Source organism: Panthera leo, chromosome C1 (genome assembly GCF_018350215.1).
Source record: "Panthera leo isolate Ple1 chromosome C1, P.leo_Ple1_pat1.1, whole genome shotgun sequence".
Lineage (NCBI taxonomy): Eukaryota > Metazoa > Chordata > Mammalia > Carnivora > Felidae > Panthera > Panthera leo.
Window position 1 is genome coordinate 185,722,056 of NC_056686.1, and position 23,400 is coordinate 185,745,455.

Genomic DNA, 23,400 nt, shown 5'->3' on the forward strand with positions numbered 1-23,400 from the left:
CAGTAAGATGAAATGCTATCATAAAACTTTAATAACTTTTTTGTTTTGGTTTGGTTTTTTGTTTTGTTTTGTTTTCATTTGGAAAGTACTTCAAATTCGTAGAAGAGTTGCAAATATAGTAGAAGGAATACTATATATCCTTTCTATCCAGAAGTACCTACTGTAATTTGTCACATTTGCTTTATCATTTCCCCCCTCCCTCTCTCTCTTTGTATATTGTTATTTCTGATCCATTTGAGAGCAAGTTGCATACACTGTGACCCTTTGCCTCTAAATACTTGAGTGTAGACTCTGCACATTCTTTCTCCACTGCTGTGGCCCCTCTGGTTCCTTCTCGTCAGACATGCAGTCATTGAGTTGGACACTTTAAAGCTTAAATAACTTTTAAAATGAGTCAACATTGTTTGCAACCTCACTGCTATCACCGCCCCAAGCTGATGGGCTTTATTTCTTCCATCAGGGGATACAAGGCCTACATGGACTGGGAGAAGGGAGAAGGAGACCCTTTTCCATACTATGTCTATGGAGCAGCCTGTTCTGAGGTTGAAATTGACTGCCTGACAGGTGCTCACAAGGTAAACCAAATATAACTTTCCTCTTGGCAAATTAAACCAACAACAACAACGACAAAATTATGTTGCACATTAAATAGCCCAATTTCATTATGTACTACTTGTACAATAAGAACAGTACTTTTTTTTTAATTCCTTGGGAATATATAGAGATCCAGGCTTATTCTGAATTTTCACTTAAAAAGAAGTAGTCAAAAGGAATTGCTCCTAACAGTGGTTGGTAGTTGCCAGAGGTGGGGGGTGGGGGGAGGATGAAGAGAGAAAAGGGGGTCAAAAGGTACAAACTTCCAGTTATAAAAGAATTAAGTCATGGGGAATAAGTACAAAATGGTGACTATAGTTAATAATACTGTATTGCATATTTGAAAGTTGCTTAGAGACTAGATCTTCAAAGTCCTCATCACAAGAAAATAAAATTTAACTATGTATGGTGGTAGAAGTTAACTAGACTTATTGTGATGGTCATTTTGATATATATACAAATATCAAATCATATTGTATACCTGAAACTAATATAATGTTGTATGTCAATTATACCTCAATAAAAAATTAATTTAATTAAAAAAAAATTTAAAGCAGTAGTCAAAAAAAGAATTGTTCATGACAGCCTAAAGTGCATTGTTTTTTATCCCACTTCATACAACAAAGTTGCTTTTCAAAGTTTTTCCAAAAAAACTGGAGGTAAGATTCTGTTCCTAAAGTAAGGTCAATTTATCTAATCTGAAGGAATAGGTAATTTAATAAATTGTCTTCAGTAAATATTTGAAAGCAGATAGCACTGTGATGTTTCTCTAAAGTCAGTTATCCCAAAGGTACTACTGTCCCTAACAAAAAAGATTGGGGAGGGCTGGGGAGAGGAGGTCTGAAAATAATTGTTGTGCTTGCTACTTAATTGAGCGTCCTTCTGGAATCAGGGAGTCACATGTAATCAAAAGTTAACAACTTCCACCATAAAAGGTAAACCTATGAATATACCCCAGGTATCATTCTCGGAATAGAGAGATTACAGAAACCTTAAAGAGAATATAGTATATCCAAAGTATGGAAATTGTTAGGAAATCTACAGAATGGACCAATGACACATCTAAATTCCATACACAGATTATTCCAACATCATCTTGAACCATTTTACCTGAAACTAGAAATGGTCAGTTTATGTAAAATAAGAAGGAAATTGGAAATATTGTCTTGCAAATCTTATCAAAATGTATTTTATTGCCCCATTGCTGGTAAATTTGTCCATCACTTAGATTTTATATAAATCATACAGAAAAGATGGTAAATGAAGGGATGTCTGGAGAGCACTTGCCCTCACATTCCACTCAGGTTCCTCCTTAGGATACATTATGTCCCCATTTTCATTCTAGATCATTGTGAGGAAGTAAACTCATGAAATTAGGATCATAGATTGCTTATATAATTATTTTAAAAGTATATTTCCTAATGTCTTTCACATAATGGTACACATAGATAATGACAATATTTTCCCAGCACACTTTTGCAAACAAGGAAACCATGGTGGCAGGTGACCAACCTGAAAATCCTGGCCCAGACCCCTGCAAAAGTCCAAGTGTCAGTGTCTTGACATACCTGTAACCCATTCAAGACTCCATACTCAGTGAAAGCTGTTTTTAGAAATCAACTAGTTTTCTGATTCTCTACCCTGAAAGTGTTGTTGCCAGATTTGTTGCTAGCAAATAAAAATATAGGATGCCTGATTAAATTTGAATTTCAGATAAAAACAACAAATAAATTTCTGGTACAAATATGTTCAATGCAGAGTTGGGGACATACCTATTTTATCTGGCAATTCTATCAGAGGGCTTTGGTATAAATCCCTAAAGAAAGAAATCTCATGGGGGTCTTCCAGAATTTATGGAACCAGAACAGTGAAAATTTGGTTGTCCCTATGGCTTCCTTATTACTGGTTAAGGTCCAGTCATTTTGGTATTACTTCAGTCCCTTAAAATAGCTTATTCCTTGAAGAGGCAAAATTTCTTTTAATTAAAGGGAAATCAGAGAAATTAAATGACAGGCCTACTGCTGCCAGTTATTTGTGGTTGCTGAATCCAAACACCCGCCAATCACAGGCCCATCCTGAGGTGTGTCCAACGTCCTGCCCTAGCTGTTGAGAACGAACATAGGAAGTTGTCTGAGAGGTCAACATTTGAGTCAAAAGCGAGCTGCTGATCCAAAAAGCTAGATAGAAGGTAGCCCAGCTAGTGTGCCTCAACAGAGAATGATGATACTGTCAGAACAAGCATGGGATGTGAGAGCAGAAAGAAAGCCCAAAGATATTCCTGGATAGACCACAGGCACCTAGGGGTTTTCTGTGGCTCCTTAACAACCTGTCTACACATGCTTGTTCCAAAACATAAAGGCCAAATCATTGTGATGTTTCTCATCCAATTCTCATCCGTTCTTATCCAACGAAGTAGATAAGCGAAGTCAAAGATATTCTCAACATTTTCCCATAATACGGTCCAATATCTTTCAAATCTCTAATTTCAAACATGCCACTATGGCTACATGATTTCTTCAGTAAAATGGCAATCATCTACATCAGGGCACCTGGGTGGCTCAATCAGTTAAGCATCTGACTCTTGATTTCAGCTCAGGTCATCATCTCACTGTGAGTTCAAGCCCTGCGTTGGGCTCTGCACTGATCACATGGAGTCTTCTTGGGATTCTGTCTCCCCCTCTCTCTCTGTCTCTCAAAAATAAATAAACTTTAAAAAAAAACTATCTACATCAAATCATCATGAGGACTAGATGAGCTCATGAATTGTGTAAGGACAACAAATCCAGGGGCGCCTGGGTGGCTCAGTCGGTTGAGCGTCCGACTTCGGCTCAGATTATGATCTTGCGGTCTGTGAGTTCGAGCCCCGTGTCAGGCTCTGTGCTGACAGCTCAGAGCCTGGAGCCTATTTCAGATTCTGTGTATCCCTCTCTCTCTGCCCCTCCCCCACTCATGCTCTGTCTCTCTCTCTGTCAAAAATAAATAAACATTAAAAAAAAAAAAACAACAACAAATCCAGGTTTAGAATCAGAAGAACAACCAGGCTCAATTATTTACTAAGTGACACTCAAAGGCACTAACATACCATGGACTTTGGAGTCACTTAAGAGAAGTCAAAATCAGGGGCACCTGGGTGGCTCAGTCGGTTAAGCGTCCAACTTCAGCTCAGGTCATGATCTCACAGTCCGTGAGTTTGAGCCCTTCGTCGGGCTCTGTGCTGACCACTCAGAGCCTGGAGCCTGCTTGGGATTCTGTGTCTCCCTCTCTCTCTGCCCCTCCCCTGCTCATGCTCTGTCTCTCTCGGTCTCAAAAATAAATAAAAACATTTAAAAAAATTAAAGAAAGAAGTTTGACATAAAAAAAAGAGAAGTCAAAGTAGAAAGATCTTCTGGGGTCATTGCCAGTCATAGCACTAAAATTGAAGAATTTGGCAGATTTCTTACCACCTCTAATATTAATGAGGTTCAGTGCAGTGTTAATTAACCAATAGGAGTTCTGGATACCATTTAAATAAACCTTCATATAATATTTTTAAGTTGTTATGATGAGGTAATTTTAATTTTTGGCAGAAAATCCGAACGGACATCATCATGGATGCATGTTGCAGCCTAAATCCCGCCATTGATATTGGGCAGGTAGGTACTGGCCCACTTAGATAGCTGCCACTTCCTGAAAGCCATTGTGGGATAGGTAAAGGCCTTCTAAGAAACATAAAGTATCACAGAGCTTGACATTTTCCCCTTTCAGGTTGAAGGTTCCTTTATTCAGGGAATGGGTCTTTATACCACTGAAGAGCTAAAATATTCCCCAGAAGGTGTTCTGTACTCTCGAGGCCCAGATGAATATAAAATTCCAACCATCACTGACGTCCCAGAGGAGTTCAATGTCTCCTTGTTGCCATCATCACAAACCCCATTAACCATCTATTCATCCAAGGTAAGCACCCAAACCTACTACTATGCAATGCAAGTGGCATGGTAAATGAAGCAGGTGGAAAAAATAAAAAATACATGCCAACCTGTATCAGAACCAAATCATAATAGACTGTTAGAATTTGGAGGTGAATCATCTAGAGAAAAGTGAGATTCAGAGAGGATAAATGATCTCTGTCCAATGGCCATCCTCGGCTAGAGATTTTATTTATTAATATCCTCTTTCACTGGAAACTCTAAATTTCCAGGTGAAAAGCTCTGATTTGATGGAATAATATTTTCACTTAGGAAACTTAAGACTACTCAAGCAACAACAGATGTTGGTGAGGATACAGAGAAAGAGGATCTCTTTTGCATTGTTGGTGGGAATGTAAGGTGGTACAGCCAGTCTGGAAAACAGTATGAAGGTTCCTCAAAAAACTAAAAAGAGAACTAACCTATGACCGAGCAATTGCACTAGTAGGCACTTATCCAATGGATACAGGTGTGCTATTTTGAAGGGACACATGCACCCCCATGTTTATAGCAGCAGTATCAACAATAGCCAAAGTATGGAAAGAGCCCAAATGTCCATTGTTGGATGAATGGATAAAGAAAATGTGGTATATATATACAGTGGAGTATTACTCGGCAATCAAAAAGAATGAAATCTTGCCATTTGCAACTACATGATTGGAAATGGAGGTATTATGCTAAGTGAAATTAGAGAAAGACAAAAATCATATGACTTCACTCATATGAGGACTTTAAGAGACAAAACAGATGAGCATAAGGGAAGGGAAACAAAAATAATATAAAAACAGGGAGGAGGACAAAACAGAAGAGACTCAAAAATATGGAGAACAAACTGAGGGTTACGGGAGGGGTTGTGGGAGGGGGGATGGGCTAAATGGGTAAGGGGCACTAAGGAATCTACTCCTGAAATCATTGTTGCACTATATGCTAACTAATTTGGATGTAAATTTAAAAAAAATAAAAAATAAAACAACTTAAAATTAAAAAGAAAAGCAACCTCAACTGAAAAAAAAAAAAAAAAAGAAAAGAAAAGAAACTTAACTAAAATCTTAGGAAGCATGGCAGCATGGGAAGAATCCTGGACTGAGGTCTCAGTGGAGCTGGGTTTTCACCCCAGCCTCACCAGCTCCCTAGGATCGTAGACGAATCACTCCCCTCTTGGGTCCTCATCCATACCCAGAAATGGATATAGGACAGTGGTTTCAAATGGTCCCCAGGATACATTTGGCAATGTCTGGAGATGGACCAGCATCTGGAGGGAGAAGATGTCACTGCTCTGGGTAGAGAGGCCAGAGATGCTGCTAAACAGCCTTCAATGTACAAGACAGCCCCCACAACAAAGAATTATCTGGCCCCAAATGTCAATAGTGCCAGGAACCAAAGACACAAACCCTTAGTAACTGCTAAAGTCGTGGAACTGCAAATCAAAATAAAGGTCAGCATTTATTTGCACTGCTGTATGCAGATTACATGAAAATCAACTCAGAGTAGAAATTTCCTTCAGGTTTGAGATGTATTGACAAAATTTTCTGTCAAAATTTGCCTGGGTGGCTCAGTCTATTGAGCTACTGACTTCGGCTCAGGTCATGATCTAACAGTTCAGTTTGTGGGTTCGAGCCCTCCACTGGGCTCTATGTTAACAGCTCAGAGCCTGGAGCCTGGTTTGGATTCTGTGTCTCCCTCTCTCTGACCCTCCCCAACTCACACTCTGTCTCTCTCTCTCTCTCTCTCTCTCTCTCAAAAATAAATAAACATTAAAAAAAATTTTTTTTGAATTTTCTTTCAAGTCTTTTAGGAAACTTCTTACTAGGGGTGACAAATTGATATAAGAGAAAACGAGTCCACATATATCTGCTGGAATTTTATCATTTCCAAACTGGAGCCCATTTTCATCCCAGGAACTTCCTCTAGTGTGTGGTGATGACACTTGGTGGGGGGGGGGGGGTGCATGTTTGAAAGGAAGGGCAATCAGCAACACCTTTGGATTCTCATCAGGCTGGAAATCACTCAAAGAGGAAAAGGCAAAAGGAAGCTCAGAGCTCACAGAAAGCAGCTTTCAGGTCCTAAGAGCAATAGGACAGGCAGGACCCTTGAGTCCTGTGGTTGTGGCCAGCCACTCATACACAGACCCTCAGGAAAATCAGGGGTTTACAGGGGCCCCATGGAAGGTGCTGTGTAATAATAACAGGGACCTACCAAGTACCGCTGGGTGCTTTTGCACTTGCTGAACTTCACAGCACCCTGTAAGGTAGATACCATTGCCTGAATTTCACCAATAAAGAAACAGAGGCTGGAGAGAGAATCTCACCCAGAAAAATGGAGGGAGTAAGGGCCAGGATTCAAACTTAATATCTAGGGCTGCAGACTGGAGGGCCACTGGCTGAATCTAGGCTGCAGATGTGTTTTCTGTGACCTACAGTGCTTTTAAGTATCAGGGAATTGTACATTAAAATAAGAACATCTAAATTCTCTTGAAAAATTGGATGATCTGGTAATTTTGGCTACATTCTAAGAAGGCATAAATTAGCTAGAACTGAAAAACAGCTGCCCCTTGAGACAGGACCTGGGGGTATCTCTACTTCACCATGATTCCTGCTTTTCCTTACTGTCCTTCAACTACCCACAGTACCCCCTTTATATTACCTGACTATTCCTTGTGGATGATAGGCTTTCAACCCATTGTCTGGTACCAAAGTCTATACTCATTCTTCTAGAGTACCCTACCCTCCCTGATTCTGCAGACATAATGAGGCATTTTTTCTCTCTGCTCATGACATTGGCTATTTATTGTGCTTCCCTAAATAGGGTAACCTCCCCTTTCCTGTAGACACATTCCTTTCCTATAGAACAAATATTCAACCTAGACAGTATTACAGATATGGGAAGCTCAGGTGATACTGGGATTTTTAAGAGTATTCAAGTTTCATTCAGTCAGTAAATCAGTGAACAAACATTTATTGAGAATTATTGTGAGTGAGACACTTGCTCAGAGTTGGGGACACAATGGAGAATAAAGATCTGGGCCCTGAAATATAGTTTGTAATCTACTATAGAAGGTTCTAAAACAAATGTGCTTTCTTGCAGGGCCTGGGGGAGTCCGGGATGTTCTTGGGGTCATCTGTGTTCTTTGCCATCACTGATGCTGTGGCCGCAGCATGCAAAGAAAGAGACATAGTCGAGGACTTCATAGTGAAGAGTCCAGCAACCCCGGAACAAGTTCGAATGGCCTGTGCAGATCGGTTCACAGAGATGGTAAGGAATTATTGTTTACTTTCCTAAAAGGTGATTTTTCTATCTCTTGCTTCTTAGACCAGTAAGGTAAAAATTCATAACCTAATCTGATCAAATTATAAGGTCAAATTATAAAATATAAGATGATGGGGCACCTCGGGTGGCTCAGTAGGTCGGGCATCCCACTTCGTCTCAGGTCATGATCTCACTGCTCATGAGTTCGAGCCCCGTGTTGGGCTCTGTGCTGACACCTCAGAGCCTGAAGCCTGCTTCAGATTCTGTCTCTGTCTCTCTGCCCTACCCCTATTCGTGCTCTGTCTCTCTCTCTCTCTCTCTGTCTCTCTCTCTCTCTGTCTCTCTCTCTCTCTCTCAAATATAAATAAAAAACATTTAAAATTTTTTTAATAAAATATAAGATGATAAAAAGAAATCACACAAATACCTTTTGTGTATGTAGCAATTTAAAAATTTTAAAAAGCATTTCCCTATCTGTTATTTAATTTGATTTTCTCAGCAATCCTGAAGTAGAGTAATTTATCATGCTTTAGAAACTAATAGCTGGGTACCAGATGGCTCAGTTGGTTAAGCATCAGACTCTTGATTTTGGCTTAGGTCATAATCTCATGCTTCATGGGATCGAGCCCCACATCAGGCTCCACACTGACAGCATGAAGCCTTCTTGGGATTCTCTCTCCCTCTCTCTCTGCTTCTTCCCTGCTGTCTCTCTGTCTCAAAAATAAAATAAACATAAGAAAAGAATTATTAGAAAAAGAAAACAAAACAAAAACTAATAGCTAAGTATTAAACAACTAATGATTTCATCAAGCTGTTATATTTCCTCCCTCTATCCTATCTAATCTATCCTACTCTTCAAGAAAACTAAACATAAAAATAAGCCGTGTGTCATGTAGCTATATTTGATAACACACTCTCCATGCTCCCTATACAAACACAGGGTACACAGTCTAGCTTTCATTTAGAAATAACATGATCTTGGAGCATCTGAGTGCCAGCTGAGTGGCTCAGTTGGTTAAGCATCCAACTCTTGATTTCAGCTCAGGTTATGATCTCACAGTTTGTGAGATCAAGTCCCACATCCATGCTGGCAGCACAGAGCCTGCTTGAGATTCTCTCTCTCTCTCTCTCTCTCTCAATAAATAAATACATAAACATTAAAAGAAAATGAAAAGAAATAACAGCGGCTGCTTTTCCACTTCATTCCATTTTATAACAATGCCCCCCAGCCCAGGAGAGGGAAGACTGGGGAGCTACCTGCTAGATGCAGCCTGCTGCAAGGCCAGCCTGCTGAATGTTGCAGCTACGCAACCCCAGTGAGGTCACTGAGTCCACCTTGCCCATCTCCTCATAGCATCCTAATATAAATAGTAACAGTAGTTGGCATTGATTGGGCACCATACTAAATATTTCACATTAGTGAAATATCTCATTAGTCAAACTCTATCAGGTAACTAGTATTATTTTTTTCATTTTACTATTGAGGAAACTGAGGTATGGTCATTTGCCCAAGGTCAAGATTCAAACACAGACTGTCTGGCTCCAGCATAGTATATTGCTTCTTAGAGAGAAAAGAACTGATTCTCTACCTCTTAAAAGAAATTTGTATTTTTTCATATCTATATTAAAGGAAGCCCAAGGGCACCTGGGTGGCTCAGTCAGTTGGGCGTCGGACTTTGCCTCAGGTCATGATCTCGAGGTTCGTGAGTTTGAGCCCCACATCGGGCTCTGTGCTGACAGCTTAGGGCTTAGAGCCTGCTTCCAACTCTGTGTCTCCACCTCTCTCTGCCTCTCCCCCCCCCCCCCCCACTCTCTCTCTCTCTCTCTTTCAAAAATAAATAAAAACATTAAAAGATATATTTTTTTAAAAAAAGAAGCTCAAATACTTAACTGACCTCTTCAAAATATCCAGCCATAGAGTGAAAGAATAATATGACCCAGGACTTAGGAATATTGCTTAAAAATAAGTGTCATAGGCATGTTTGGCTGGCTCAGTCAGAAGAGCATGCAACTCTTGATCTTGGGGTCATGAGTTCAAGCCCCATATTGGGTGTAGAGATTAAACAATACAATTTAAAAGAAAAATACAAGTGTCATAATTACTCATTTCCTTCCCCTAAATGATCTATTCCTCTTCCGATCCCCAAGGCTGACTCAACATTTCTCCTATTCCAATAATACCCACCACACTGTATTTCCCTCCAAGTATCTCAGCAAGAGCTCTGCCCCTCAGGCTGCCCCTCACCTGACTGCACTGTCCACAGAAGGGTTGTAGTCACCCACCTCTGGCCAGTCCTGCTCAGAGGGTCAGGGCCAGGAAACCAGCACTCCTTCACTGCTAGGAACACCTTCTCTGGGTGGATTTGGAACTGGAGGGTCAAGTCCGCCCCTCCGGACAACAGCAGTGGTCACGTGGTAACTGCAGAATCACGTGATCTCGACACCAATCGTTCCGCTTTCAACCTTTCAAAAAAATGTTCTCAATTGTATTTTACAGTAATAAATATCCTTTCCCAAAATGAGCCATTTTAGTGAAACTAAAAACTCGGAGCAGCAATTCTACTCTTCCTTTCTTGCCCACGTTTAACATTTTTCGGTCTTCAAAATGGCCTGGCTCCCAGAAAATGAATTCCTTCATTTCCAAGGCTTTAGGCCATTTTTAATAGTTGGGTTATCTGGCAAAGTCACTCTGTCATATGCAATGATAAAGAAGTGAATGACTCTGATTTCATTCACCATTTGGGACCCCACCTGCCAGCTACCTTGTTCATGGCATGAGTCCAGATTTTTCTCCCAAGTCTGATTTTTTTGGTAACAGTAATTTAATATATATATTCGTGGATATAAATCATCGAATAATTTGTATACCCATCAATCAAATGCTCAGGGTCAATGTGAGAGTAACCTCACATTTTCTAAAATACATCTAAATAGCACCACATGTTATAATCTATGTTTGATATTATAAACCTCATTTTTAAACATGTATTATTTTTTATCTTCACAAAAGTAACACATGTCCATTATGGAAAAATAAGAAAATGTTGAAAGTGTAAGATGAAAGTTAAAATCAGCCATATAACCCCACTAATCAGAAATAACCATAAAAATTTTGGTATTTGTATATACATACACACATACTTATAACCATCTTTTAATTTGTAATTATTTGTATGTACAATTTACCTTGTTTACATACTTATTTTCCAAAATTGAGATATCCCTGACATTAATATTTGAAAAGGTTTGAACCGTATAATTGGGAGTGACTTCATAATGAGTGACTTCAAATTCTTTTTTTTTTTTAATTTTTTTTTTTCAACGTTTTTTTTTATTTATTTTTGGGACAGAGAGAGACAGAGCATGAACCGGGGAGGGGCAGAGAGAGAGGGAGACACAGAATCGGAAACAGGCTCCAGGCTCCGAGCCATCAGCCCAGAGCATGACGCGGGGCTCGAACTCACAGACCGCGAGATCGTGACCTGGCTGAAGTCGGACGCTTAACCGACTGCGCCACCCAGGCGCCCCTAAAATTCTTGACAAGACTTCAGGGATTCAAGAGTTTCTCTGTTCAGGGCACCTGGGTGGCTCAGTCAGTTAAGCGTCCAACTCTTGATTTCGGCTCAGATCATGATCTCGTAGGTTCTGAGCTCCAGCTGATAGCTCAATCGTGGGATTGAGCCCTGGGACAAGGTCTGTGCTGGCAACACGGAGCCTGCTTGGTATTCTCTCTCTCCCTCTCTCTGCCCCTCCCCCGCTCACACTGTCTCTGTCTCCCTCAAAATAAATAAATAAATAAATAAAACAAAAAAAAACCCTTTCTCCATTCTCACCTCCAGACCCCCTCCCTTCAGCACCACCAACAGAAAACCCCACCAACAGAAAAGGAATAACCAAAAGCCAGCCTTGAGTGGGGCCTCCCAAGGGAAGCAGAGAGGAGGAAGTCCTGACTCTTGGTGTAACAAAGAGGACCAGAAACACATAAAATATAGATTCATCTGCTACTTCCTGTCACAGGAAATGGCAATACTCCTCTATCTGTATTGTACCACAAAGCAGGTACCAGACATTGTTCTGGGTGCTGGGAATTCAGAAGTGAATGAAACAGAGGCAGTCTCTACATTTGTGGAGCTTACTTTCTAGAGACCCTAAGTCCACCTCACATCTCTCCAGCCTAGGTCAAAGCAGCTTCATTGCTGACTTCACAGTACCCAGTGCAGCCAAAAATTTGTGTTGTGACAAATATGATCATGTCACTCTAGCGTATACACAGGTAAAAAGGTTCCCATTGCTCTTAGGATAAAGATATAACTTTTTAACTTGCCCTGCCAAGCCTACAAACCTGCAAATTCCCCTATGGCTGGCCTCACCCACTTCTCCAGCTATGCATGGCACCCTACCCTGCCTTCTTTCTCCACACTTGCCATCTTCTGTCTGTTCCTCATATCAAGGACAGAGGCTTCCACCAAGCTCTCTCCTCTGCTTGAAACCATCTTCTTCCTTTTCCTCACCTGGCTAATCCCTACTTACCTTTCATATTTTAATCAAATTCAAGAAATTAATTCAATACTTTCCTTTTTGCATATGTTGAGGTACCAGGAGTATACTGGTGAATGAGATTCACTGGTATCTGCTCTCAAGTTGTTTATGGTGTAGCAGGGGAGGAAGACAAACAACTACTGTGAATTATAAGTACTTAGCTGACTCTGGATGATGCCTGTTCATCAATAGAACAAAACTTTACTAATTTAGCCTTAACCTTTTCTTAAAGTCAAAGAGGTCATAGATTTGGCCCCAGCTCTGATCATTCATCATGCAATCATTCATTCATTTTTCCATGCACCAGACACTGCTGGGGAACTAAAGAAACAGTGAGCCAGTCAATCTCTGCCCACATGGAGCTCACATTCACACAATACAATCTCAGGTGGTGATAAATACTCTGAAGCAAAATAGAAAAATAGGGGGCTATAATGTGATGGAGAGATTATTTTAGATTATTTTTGATGGTCTATTAGAGAAATTTTCTCTAGGACATTGACCTTTGAGCTGAGGAAGGAGCAAGCATAAAGCTGGTAATGGTATGTTCCAGACAGAGAATAGCTAGTGCAAAGGCCCTGTGGCAGTTTCATTAGATTCAAAGTAAAATGGGACCAAGTAGCCCTCAAAAATGGCCTTACCTTGGGGGCGCCTGGGTGGCTCAGTCAGTTAAGTGTACAACTCTTGATTTTGGCTCAGGTCATGATTTCACGGTTCCTGAGAAGGAGCCCTGCATCAGGCTCTGTGCTGACAGTGTGGAGATTGCTTGGGATTTTCTCTCCTGTTCTCTCTTCCCCACCCCCACTTGCGCTTGTGTTCTTTCCCTCTCTCTCTCAAAATAAATAAACATAAAAAATTTTTTTTAATCACCTTACCTTGTAAGTCTCTGATATTGGTAGAAAAAACTTGTAACTGACAGGCTGTTTGTTGTTCTTTCTGGCATAGAGATAACAAATAAAAACTTGTGGCCATACCACTTATCTTCACATCAGGAGGGTGAAACCTGAATGATCTTTGTTCCAGCTTCCCTGGCATCTAGCTTCTATCACAATCCAAGTCTCCATCTTCAGTTCTTTAGAAATTATGATTTATTCACACAATAAGCCTCCTAAAGTTCTCATAGCCTGGCTCCTCACACAGACCAGTCTCTTTAAAGCATCTTGAAACAAATCTGAGCCTGTATCAGATTTACCTTGAAACAAACTACAACATGCTATTTTAACTGAAATACAGTCAATCCTTGAACCACATAGGTTTGAACTGTGCAGATTCACTTATACCCAGATTTATTACAGTACAGCATGGTAAATGTATTTTCTCTTCCTTAAGATATTTTTTTTTTTTTAAAGTAGGCTTCCATGCCCAGTGTGGAGCCCATTGCGGGGCTCAAACTCACGACCCTAGATCAAGACCTGAGCTGAGATCAAGAGTCCAACACTTAACCAACTGAGCCACACAGGTGTCCCCTTAAGATTTTCTTATAACATTTTCTCTTCTTTATCTTACTTTATAATAAGAATACAGTATATGATACATATGTGCTAATCAGGTATGTTACAATAACATAGTTCATTTCAGTAAACAGTAGGCTAGTAGTACTTAAGTTTTTGGGAGTCAAAATTATAAGTGGATTTTCAATTTCACGGAGGGTTGCCACCCCTACCCCCATTTTGTTCAAGGATCAACTGCATAGGGGCGCCTGGGTGGTTCAGTCAGTTAAGCATTCCACTTCTGCTCAGGTCATGATCTCACAGTCCACTGAGTTTGAGCCCCACATCGGGCTCTGTGCTGACAGCTCAGAGCATGGAGCCTGCTTCGGATTCTGTGTTTCCCTCTCTTCTCTCCCCTACTCATGCTTTCTCTCTCTCTCTCTCTCTCTCGCTCTCTCTCTCTCTCTCTCTTAAAAATAAACATTAAAAAAATTTTTTAAAGGGTGAGCTGTATATAATGATTCACACTGGCATATAACACTGTAATATGCAAAAAAACAAAAACAAACATTTTTTGAAAAACAGATATTAACACCCTTAGTATTTGGCCTTTGAATACTGTTGTCAAAACACAATTTCCTCTGACAAGTCGGAAGGTGAGAGGTTCAGAATTTCTGTGTACTAGAACATGCACTGGAGAGTCTAAAACCTCCTCTTTTAATAACCTCCTTATAACTATAAGGTAAATAACAGCCTGCCTATAACTATTTCTTAAACAGAAATGATGGTCAAACCCTCAGTACTTTTCCTTTGGAATTAAATAAAATAACGCATGTAAAAATATTATGTAAATATAAGTCACTCTGTAAATATTAAAGTGAAGTTTCCACCAAATACCCGTAACTATTAATCACTTTCTTCAAAATATGCCTCTCCCAAAGGGCTTAAAAAGATTTCCACATTAAATCGAGTTGACCTGCTAAGGACAGCAAAAAACAACTCTTAAGACTACAGCCTCAGGGTGCCTGGGTGGCTCAGTCAGTTGAGTGTCCAATTCATGGTTTCAGCTCAGGTCATGATCTCATGGTTCATGGGATTGAGCCCCAAGTCTGGTTCTGCGCTGGTGGTGGGGAGCCAGCTTGGGATTCTCTCTCTCCCTCTCTCTCTCTGCCCCTTCCAGCTTTTGTGAGTGCACTCTTTGTCTCAAAATAAATAAATAAACTTAAAAAAAAAAAAAGACTAGCAGCCTCATTTTTGCAGATCATTAGTTTCAAGCTGCAACAAAAAGCAGGCAAAAAAATTCTATTTGAACAATCGTTTACTATATCAAAGGTTGTTTACATCTGTGTCTTTGGTTACTTTGATCAGAGCTGTTGATTGTGGTTTTTACCCATGTGCCCTTTCTTAGGTGGTTAACACTTGGTTAGAACGGTGTTGCTGGTGGTAGTTTCTGCTCTGAGCCCAGCAGAGCAGCCTGGCTTGGCCATACATGCCCAAAAATGTCATCTCTATGTATCTCCTTCTTGGTGATGGAAGAAAGAAAAATGTATTTCTTGGAAATGTGTTTTATACAGTCATTTAAAATTCCACAAGGGAAAAAAAAGGAAACTTCTTTTAAAGATACACAGAAAATACCTAACATTTTCAAATTAGAACTTTTCCTTAGAAACAGTGATTTCACCTAAAAAAAAAAAAAAATCTTTAGGATTCAGAGACATGAAGAGTTCCACAGTCTTAAAAATTAGAAAAATACTGCCTTGGTGGGGCACCTGGGTGGCTCAGTTGATTAAGCATCCAACTTCGGCCCAGGTCATGATCTCACAGTTCGTGAGTTTGCCCATTAGGCTCTATGCTGATAGCTTGGAGCCTGGAGTCTGCTTTGGATTCTGTGTCTCCCTCTCTTTCTGCCCTCTCCCGTTTGCTCTCTCTCTCTCTCTCTCTCTCTCTCTCTCAAAACTAAATAAACATTTAAAAAAAGAAAGAAAGAAAGAAAAATACTTCCTTGGAGAATTTGACAGTAGGGCAAATGCAAACACCTTGTTATCACTCACAGCAAAAAGTATTTATTAAAGTAACTACAAGGGGTACCTGGGTGGCTCAGTCAGTTAAGGGTCTGACTTCAGCTCAGGTCATGATCTCACGGTTTGTGGGTTTGAGCCCCACATCAGGCTGTGCACTAACAGCTCAGAACCTGGAGCCTGCTTCAGATTCTGTGTCTCCCTCTCTGTCTCTCTCTGCCACTCCCCTGCTTGTGCTCACTGTCTCTCTCTCAAAAATAAACATATATATATATATATATATATATATATATATATATATATATATAAAGTAACTACAAAAACATGGTGTGTGGGGGCTGACCTAGCAGGAGGCCACATAAAGCAAATAAGCAGATTCAGTTTCCATCTCCTGGAAGCTAAAATCAGACCTTCAGCTTAGAAACAAGTTTGCAAACAGGTTTCAGTTCACCCGGCATTTGGAAGGGGCAGCTTCATAATGCTGACTCACAAGGAACACTTGCAGCCACCACAAGTGGTTGTGTCATGTGCTGGGCTGAGGCCTGGCTCTAGAGTATCTCCTTGAGAAGCGGTCCTTTCATTCTAGACCAGCGCCCAATTCCAGTGGCGACAGGTGTCCAGTTTCTGAAGGCCTTTACCTTCCCTGCCGCGCAGACCCTAATGCAGCCTCCTCCCACCTACTCTCTTCCCTCCGCATTGCCACCGCCTTGCCACCCCCATGTTCCATTTTGCCTTCCTGCTTTGTTCACAGTTCTGGATGCCCAGACTCAGAGTTGGCAGCATTTTAATGGCACTTTTAAGTGCCACCTGTTCAGTAAAGGGAGCTGTCCCTGCCAGATGAAGGAGAGACACGTGAACGTTTCCTGTGCCGTGAAGCGGCCAGGTTTACCTACACTAGTGTGGGTTGGTTGGCCCCCAAACACTAGTCCTCAACCCCACACCCTGTGCACTGCTTTGCATTTCTCTGAGCAGAGGGAGAGGTACTGGCAGTCCTACAAGATTGCATTCTGTTTCTTTATAGTTTTGGAACCTACCCCAATAACACGTAGAAACATGCATTCTGCACCCAGTTCTGCTGGAAGCTAAGCCACAGATCCTTGGCAAGGCCTTAAAAGCCACACACACACACACACACACACACACACACACACACACACCTCAGTCCCACGGATTCTGAGATGGAGCACAGACACAAACTGCACGACTCAGGAGGTGACTCAGAGTGAAGTCTCCCATGGTGCCTTTGTCAGAATGCTGTCTATCATTCTGTCCCTGTGAGACACACAAACACACACACATACATACATGTACATGCACACACACACTCAGACTGGCACATGCTCTTTCATTCTTCATCACATTCTTCACCTCCCTGCCTCTCACGCTGTCTTGGAAGAGGTTTCACCAGCACTTAATAGGCTGTGAAACTGGTTCCATGTTGAGCATGCTTGCCCCAGGGTGCAGGGACTGAATCTGTTCCCTGCAACGTTTGGTGATACTTCACAGAGTGGCCTTTCTTACTATGAAGGGGGATTACCTGACACGGCTACTGAATGTATGTTTTTGCACCTAAAAACCCTCCTACCTGGTCTCTGGAAGGTTACTCCTTTAGTTGAGAGAAGCAGGGGAAGGGAAGAGGTAGGGACAGCACCTAAAAAGGAACAGGGCAAAGCTGTTGAAAAGAGGGAATAAGCAACGCAGAATGTAAAACAGGAAAAAAGGCAGCCACTTAACTAACAACGGAAAGGAGTCACGATGTACCCTTTTAGCTTAGTGGTTAAGACATAGGTCCTGGAGTCAGAAGGATGTGGGTTAGAAGGCCAGCTCTACTTTTGATGATTTATTTAACTTCTCTGATCACTTGGTTTCCTTATCTATAAAATTGGGGGACAGGTATGTGAAGAGAATAATTTGAATTACTTTCCAGGTTGTTGCAAGGAATGATTAAGATAACACATGAGGGGGTGCAAGGGTGGCTGAGTTGGTTACGTGTCTGACTCTTGATTTCAGGTCAGGTCATGATCTTCCAGTTGTGAGATGGAGCCCCAAGTTGGGGTCTGCTCTGGGTGTGGAGGCTGCTTAAGATTCTCTCTCTCCCTCCTCCCTCTTTCTGTCCCCCCCTTCACTCATGTGCTCTCTGTCTCTATCTCTCAAAAAAAATAAAAGATAACACATGAAAAGCATTTTGCAGTTGTCACACATAGTAAGTGGTCAATGCACACATTGATGGTGAGGATGATGATGGTGATGATAATGAAGAAGACTGAGTTAAAAGTCCACAAGACCACATTCAGATTCAATGGTTCACTAGATGCACTCACAGAATTCAGGAAAGCTGGTATACTCATGGTTATGGTTTATTATGGTGAAAAGATAGAGGTTAACATCAGCAAAGGAAAAAGGAACATAGGGCAGAGTCCAGGAGAGACGAGGCACAAGCTTCCAGTTATCTTCTCCCAGCGGAGTCACATAGACAACACCTAATTCTCCAGCAATGATGTATGAGAAGATACACAAGGTTTTTCCAACCAAAGAAGCTTACCTGAGCCTTGGTGTCAAGGGTTTTTATTAGAGATCAGTCGTGTAGGCGTAAGTTATCTGCATACTGATCTTAGTTACTCAGTGTCCAGCTCTTCCAGAGGTCAAATGATACCACATGACACAAGGCCCTGAAAGGGCGGGCCTACGCCGGCCGACTCCATCTTGTTCTGTGTTCTCCACCTTGAGTGACTATGTCCCCGACATGACCCCTTTTCCGGGAAAATCACAGAAACCTCAGACTGTGCCTCCTCCCCTTGAGTAACCTCCTGCTCACCCGTTCAAACTTCCTGATCAAAACACGCGCAGCGACCTGCTTAACAGGACTCTGACCCTTCCCCAGCCAATTGGCCGAGGCCACGACCCTTCCCCAGCCAATCGGCTGAGGCCACAGCCATTACCTCACCAACTGCCCCTAAACCCCTATAAAACTTTTGTGCTTTTGAAACTCTCTCTCTCTCCCTGGTATCTCACCGCTGCATCGGTGCAGGTAGGGGATTGAGCTCGAGCTAGCTCGAATAAAGGCTCTTTTGCTTTTGCATCGGACTCGGCTCCCTAGTGGTCTTTGGGGATCACGAATTCTGGGCAGAACAGGCCCCAGGTAAACAAAGACATCTTATCAGGTGGGATTGCTAGGGCTTTGGTGTTACCTCCCAGGAGCTGGTCAGGAGCTAAAACTTTCTTTGGAATATGCAGGGTTTGGACTACCCAGGCCTGCTGACTTAATCCTTTACTGCACAATGATGATGACGAATTCCTGAACTGATGGCAACTATCTATTGTTACTAGACCTTGGACCAAAGAGATTGGGTCAGATAGATCTCAGAAATAGAGACTTAATGAAAAGCAGAATCAGTCTTGATACTCATAGTGAAAATTGCCTTAATTATAGCTATAGAGAACCAACAGGGAGAAATAGAATAGAGAAGGAAAGGGATGAGGGCACCAAGCAAAAGAGAAGATAAAGGGAAGATCACCAAAAGCCAGGGAAGAGCAGCTTAAGTCCCATACCTGGGACCTTTGAAATAAAAGAAGAAGAAGAAGAAGAAGAAGAAGAAGAAGAAGAAGGAGGAGGAGGAGGAGGAGGAGGAGGAGAAGGAAGGAAGGAAGGAAGGAAGGAAGGAAGGAAGGAAGGAAGGAGGTTAAGTCCTCACTCCAGGACCTAGGGAGTTGGTGAGACACAAGAAGGCTGGGAATAACTACTGATCTGTGTTCCAAAGCAGAAGGGCACCCCAGAAGCCCAGGTCTGGTGAAAAGAATTGGAAGCAGGTTTTGGAAGAGACTACAAATTCCATTCCCTTTAGCAGAGGAGCTGACCTGAAATCACCTCAGACCAGACTGAGGCACTTTGTCCGATGTCTTGCCCTGCCCAGGTGCAACAGGCTGATTCTAAACAAGATAGCCAAGCAACTCCCTGAGCCCCAGTTAAGTAAAGAATGCAGGGAGGCCCTTTGAGAACAGCAAACCTAGCCCCCCATTTACATTTCAATACAGATTAAGAACAAACAGAACAGAATTTGTAAGGATAACAGGTTACAGAGTTGAGGTTTTTTGTTCATTTTTGTTCTTTGTCTTCTTTTTGTATTTTTGTGAAAGAAATATTAGAAGAAAAGCTTTTTGGAATCTTCATAACTCTTCATCATTTATGGGAAGTTTGTTTTTTCTTTTAACACCTTTGTAATAAAAGTCAACTCTTCAAACAAAAACAGGACAACAGCAGAGGGAAGGAATATCTGCTTTCTGCCAGACCTAAGGGAGTGAATTCCCAGCAGAGGAGACAGGAACTGAGGACCACAAGGAGGAAGATAAACAGGTCAAACTCTTGGGGGCTTGTAGCCAAGGATAGTAGAATGAGCCTGGGAGTTAATTAGCAAGGGCACTGAACCACACAAATCATTTGGCTAAAGGTGTAGACAGGGCTGTTCTCAAATCACTGCAGAGGAGACCAAGTCTGTAGGCTCCAGTGCAAGTAACTCAGCCTACCCACTGTTCCCTTCCCACTGTCTTCCCCCAAACATTTTCACAAGATTTGGAATTCTCTTTGGGATTCACATCTGGGAAGCAAAGAAAATAGGTAACATCGAAGTGCCCTCTTAAACAACATTTAAGTGTAGCAGAGATCACAACACCAAATCCCTGTCTCTTCAGAGTTATCACTTGAAGGGAATGGTACCGTCCCATTCCTCAGGAAAATCCTGACTCCTTCTGTCAGAAAATTTTTCAAAACCTAAGGATTTTCAAAACTTTGTTTTTCTCATGAAATATTGCAATGGCATTATGAACATTAAGTATCTAATTTGGTTTCTTTCTTAGATCCCAAGAGATGACCCTAAGACATTTAAACCTTGGTCTATCCCTATAGCGTAACACTGCTGTCATTTCCTAAAAGGTAAGATCATTAAGCTGAAATATAACTACTCAAAAAGAAAAGGAAAAAAAAAAAAAAAAAAAAAGATGAGCCAGTCCAGTAGCTTTTCCAACTGTGTTCTATGGAAATTTAGGATTGCACAAATGTATAAATCTAGTTTCATTTTTAAGCTTTATTCAACATTTTAATTTTTTAACACTAAACAATACATGGCTTTGGATGCTGACAAGGAAATTCAGGGTATTTTACCCAAGAAAAACATAGTACCAGCTTTTGTTTTCATTTTATTTATCTTTTTAAAGATTTTATTTTTAAGTAATCTCTATACACAGCATGGGGTTGAACTCACAACCCCAAGAACAAGAGTCGCATGCTCCACTGACTGAGCCAGGCACCTGCACCAGTTTTTCTTTTCATTTTAAAATAAAATTTAAAACAAGAGCGTTGTGGATTAAGATATTTTAAAGATCCTACTCCCTAATTCTTTTGAGAATCATATCTTGAGTACAAAGCACTACATTAAAATCTATTGCTTCCTGCATTTATAATTAACTAGTGCTATTTAAAAGAAGTATCTGGGGGCACCTGGGTGGCTCAGTCGGTTAAGGGTCTGACTCTTGATTTCAGCTCAGGTCATGATTTCATCATTCATGAGATTGAGCCCTGTGTCAGGCTCTGTGCTGGCAGTGTGGAGCCTGCTTGGGATTCTCTCTCTTCATTTCTCTCTGCCCCTCCCCTGCTCACTCTCTCTCTCTCTCAAAATAAATAAATAAACATTTTAAAAAGTAAAAGTAAAATAAAATAAAAGAGGTATCTAGCTGCATTTGTTGTGTTTAACTGCTACAGTTTTGTACTGCAGCTTAACACAAAACTCAGAGCACTGGAGACTTTGGAGGGTGGCCACCAAAAGTGCCTGGGAAATATCTGCTAACAAAAAGAAATTTTCATTGTTGGAAAACTAAACTGCTTTTCTGCACACTTACTGGGCAACATTAGAAAAAATGAAAGCAGAAGAGAACTACGTCATAGATTCAGAGAAAAAACATTTCATCAAACTCTAATTTTCCAATTAAATGTCTAAAACAACCCATGCGTATTAACAGATATATGTTTAATTCCATTGTTACTTGTCACATAAGAACTTGCATGGATAGGGGCGCCTGGGTGGCGCAGTCGGTTAAGCGTCCGACTTCAGCCAGGTCACGATCTCGCGGTCCGTGAGTTCGAGCCCCGCGTCAGGCTCTGGGCTGATGGGTCGGAGCCTGGAGCCTGTTTCCGATTCTGTGTCTCCCTCTCTCTCTGCCCCTCCCCCGTTCATGCTCTGTCTCTCTCTCTGTCCCAAAAATAAATAAAAAACGTTGAAAAAAAAAATTAAAAAAAAAAAAAAAAAAGAACTTGCATGGATAGTTTTGCTAAATCAGACTAAATAATTGATGATATTTTTGTTTCTCCTTTCACAATAACAAAAATCAAAACAGCTAATGTTTTAAACTATATTTTAAATTATTATAAAATAGTAATGAAAGCACATATACCCATGTATAGAAGGCAGAATGTCTATCTAGTTCTTTATTCTCTCTCTCTCTACCTCTCTCTTTTCAAGTGTTAAAATTCAATGTGGACATGATGGCAAATTCACTCTAATCCCTATATAAAACAAGGTTTATAAAGTACTCAGCATCATGCCTGACACCGTACTCACTAAAGGAAAGCTACACATACACACTCAGATGTACTAAATGCCAAATTTTATGGTTTTTTTTAAAAAAATTTTAACGTTTATTTATTTTTTGAGAGAGAGAGAGAGACAGAGCAGGGGAGTGGCAGAGAGAGAGGGAGATGCGGAATCCGAAGCAGGCTCCAGGCTCTGAGCTGTCAGCACAGAGCCCAACGTGGGGCTCGAACTCACAGACTGTGAGATCATGACCTGAGCTGAAGTCAGACGTCCAACCGACTTAGCCACCCGGGCGCCCCAGCTAAATGCCAAATTTTAACAAATTGGAGACCGCCAATGAATGAACTGGATTGTCAAGTTTTTGTACAAATTTCAAAATAAAGACCATTCTCACAGTTCTAGAAAAATTTAAAAAACAAAAATCAAAACCAAACCATAAAAATCTCTTTTGCTACTTTACCACTTACAACTATTTGTGTGTCAGAATTATCTCCATGCTATGCAATTAAAATAAAATGTAGGGGCACCTGGGTGATTCTAGGTTAAGTGTCTGACTCTTGGTTTTGGCCCAGTCATGATCTCATGGGTTCGTGGGTTCGGGACCCCCGTGGGGCTCTGCACTGACAGCATGGAGCCTGCTTGGGATTCTCTCTCTGTGTCTCTCTGCCCCTCCCCTGCTCACGTGCTCGCACACACTCTCTCTCACACTCTCTCAAAATAAATAAACTTAAAAAATAATAAAATGCAGATATAAATTGCATTCTGAGTCTTTAACTGTCAGTCTTTACCTGCCATTTCAGGTTTTTGCATTCTTTAAAGTAGCATTATCGTTTTCACATATTTGCTATATAAGCAAGTGTTAAACATTGACATTAAATTTATACCACACTAAAATCATATATGTGTGAGTGTTTTCCCATAACATTTTCAACCTTCGCTAAAAATGTGTGAAAACCTTTGAGCTCATCCAGCTTCTTATAAATGAAGACAAGGAAGAATAAGTAACTACCTAAACATACTTATTCATATCCGTAAAGCTTACCAATCC

The 23,400-nt window shown here is 41.0% G+C and overlaps 1 protein-coding gene across 1 annotated transcript in view; it reads left to right on the top strand.

Annotated features, from left to right (window-relative positions):
• The window catches only part of LOC122226472 (aldehyde oxidase 2), an 87,168-nt gene that overhangs the window by 63,323 nt on the left and 445 nt on the right, over positions 1-23,400 (top strand). Inside the window, exons 31-35 of the mRNA XM_042949657.1 lie at positions 461-575; positions 4,161-4,226; positions 4,339-4,527; positions 7,623-7,790; positions 20,623-20,698. Of these exons, the coding sequence (XP_042805591.1) occupies positions 461-575; positions 4,161-4,226; positions 4,339-4,527; positions 7,623-7,790; positions 20,623-20,676 (592 nt within the window). The 3' untranslated portion in view covers positions 20,677-20,698. The remainder of the gene's footprint in view (positions 1-460; positions 576-4,160; positions 4,227-4,338; positions 4,528-7,622; positions 7,791-20,622; positions 20,699-23,400) is intronic.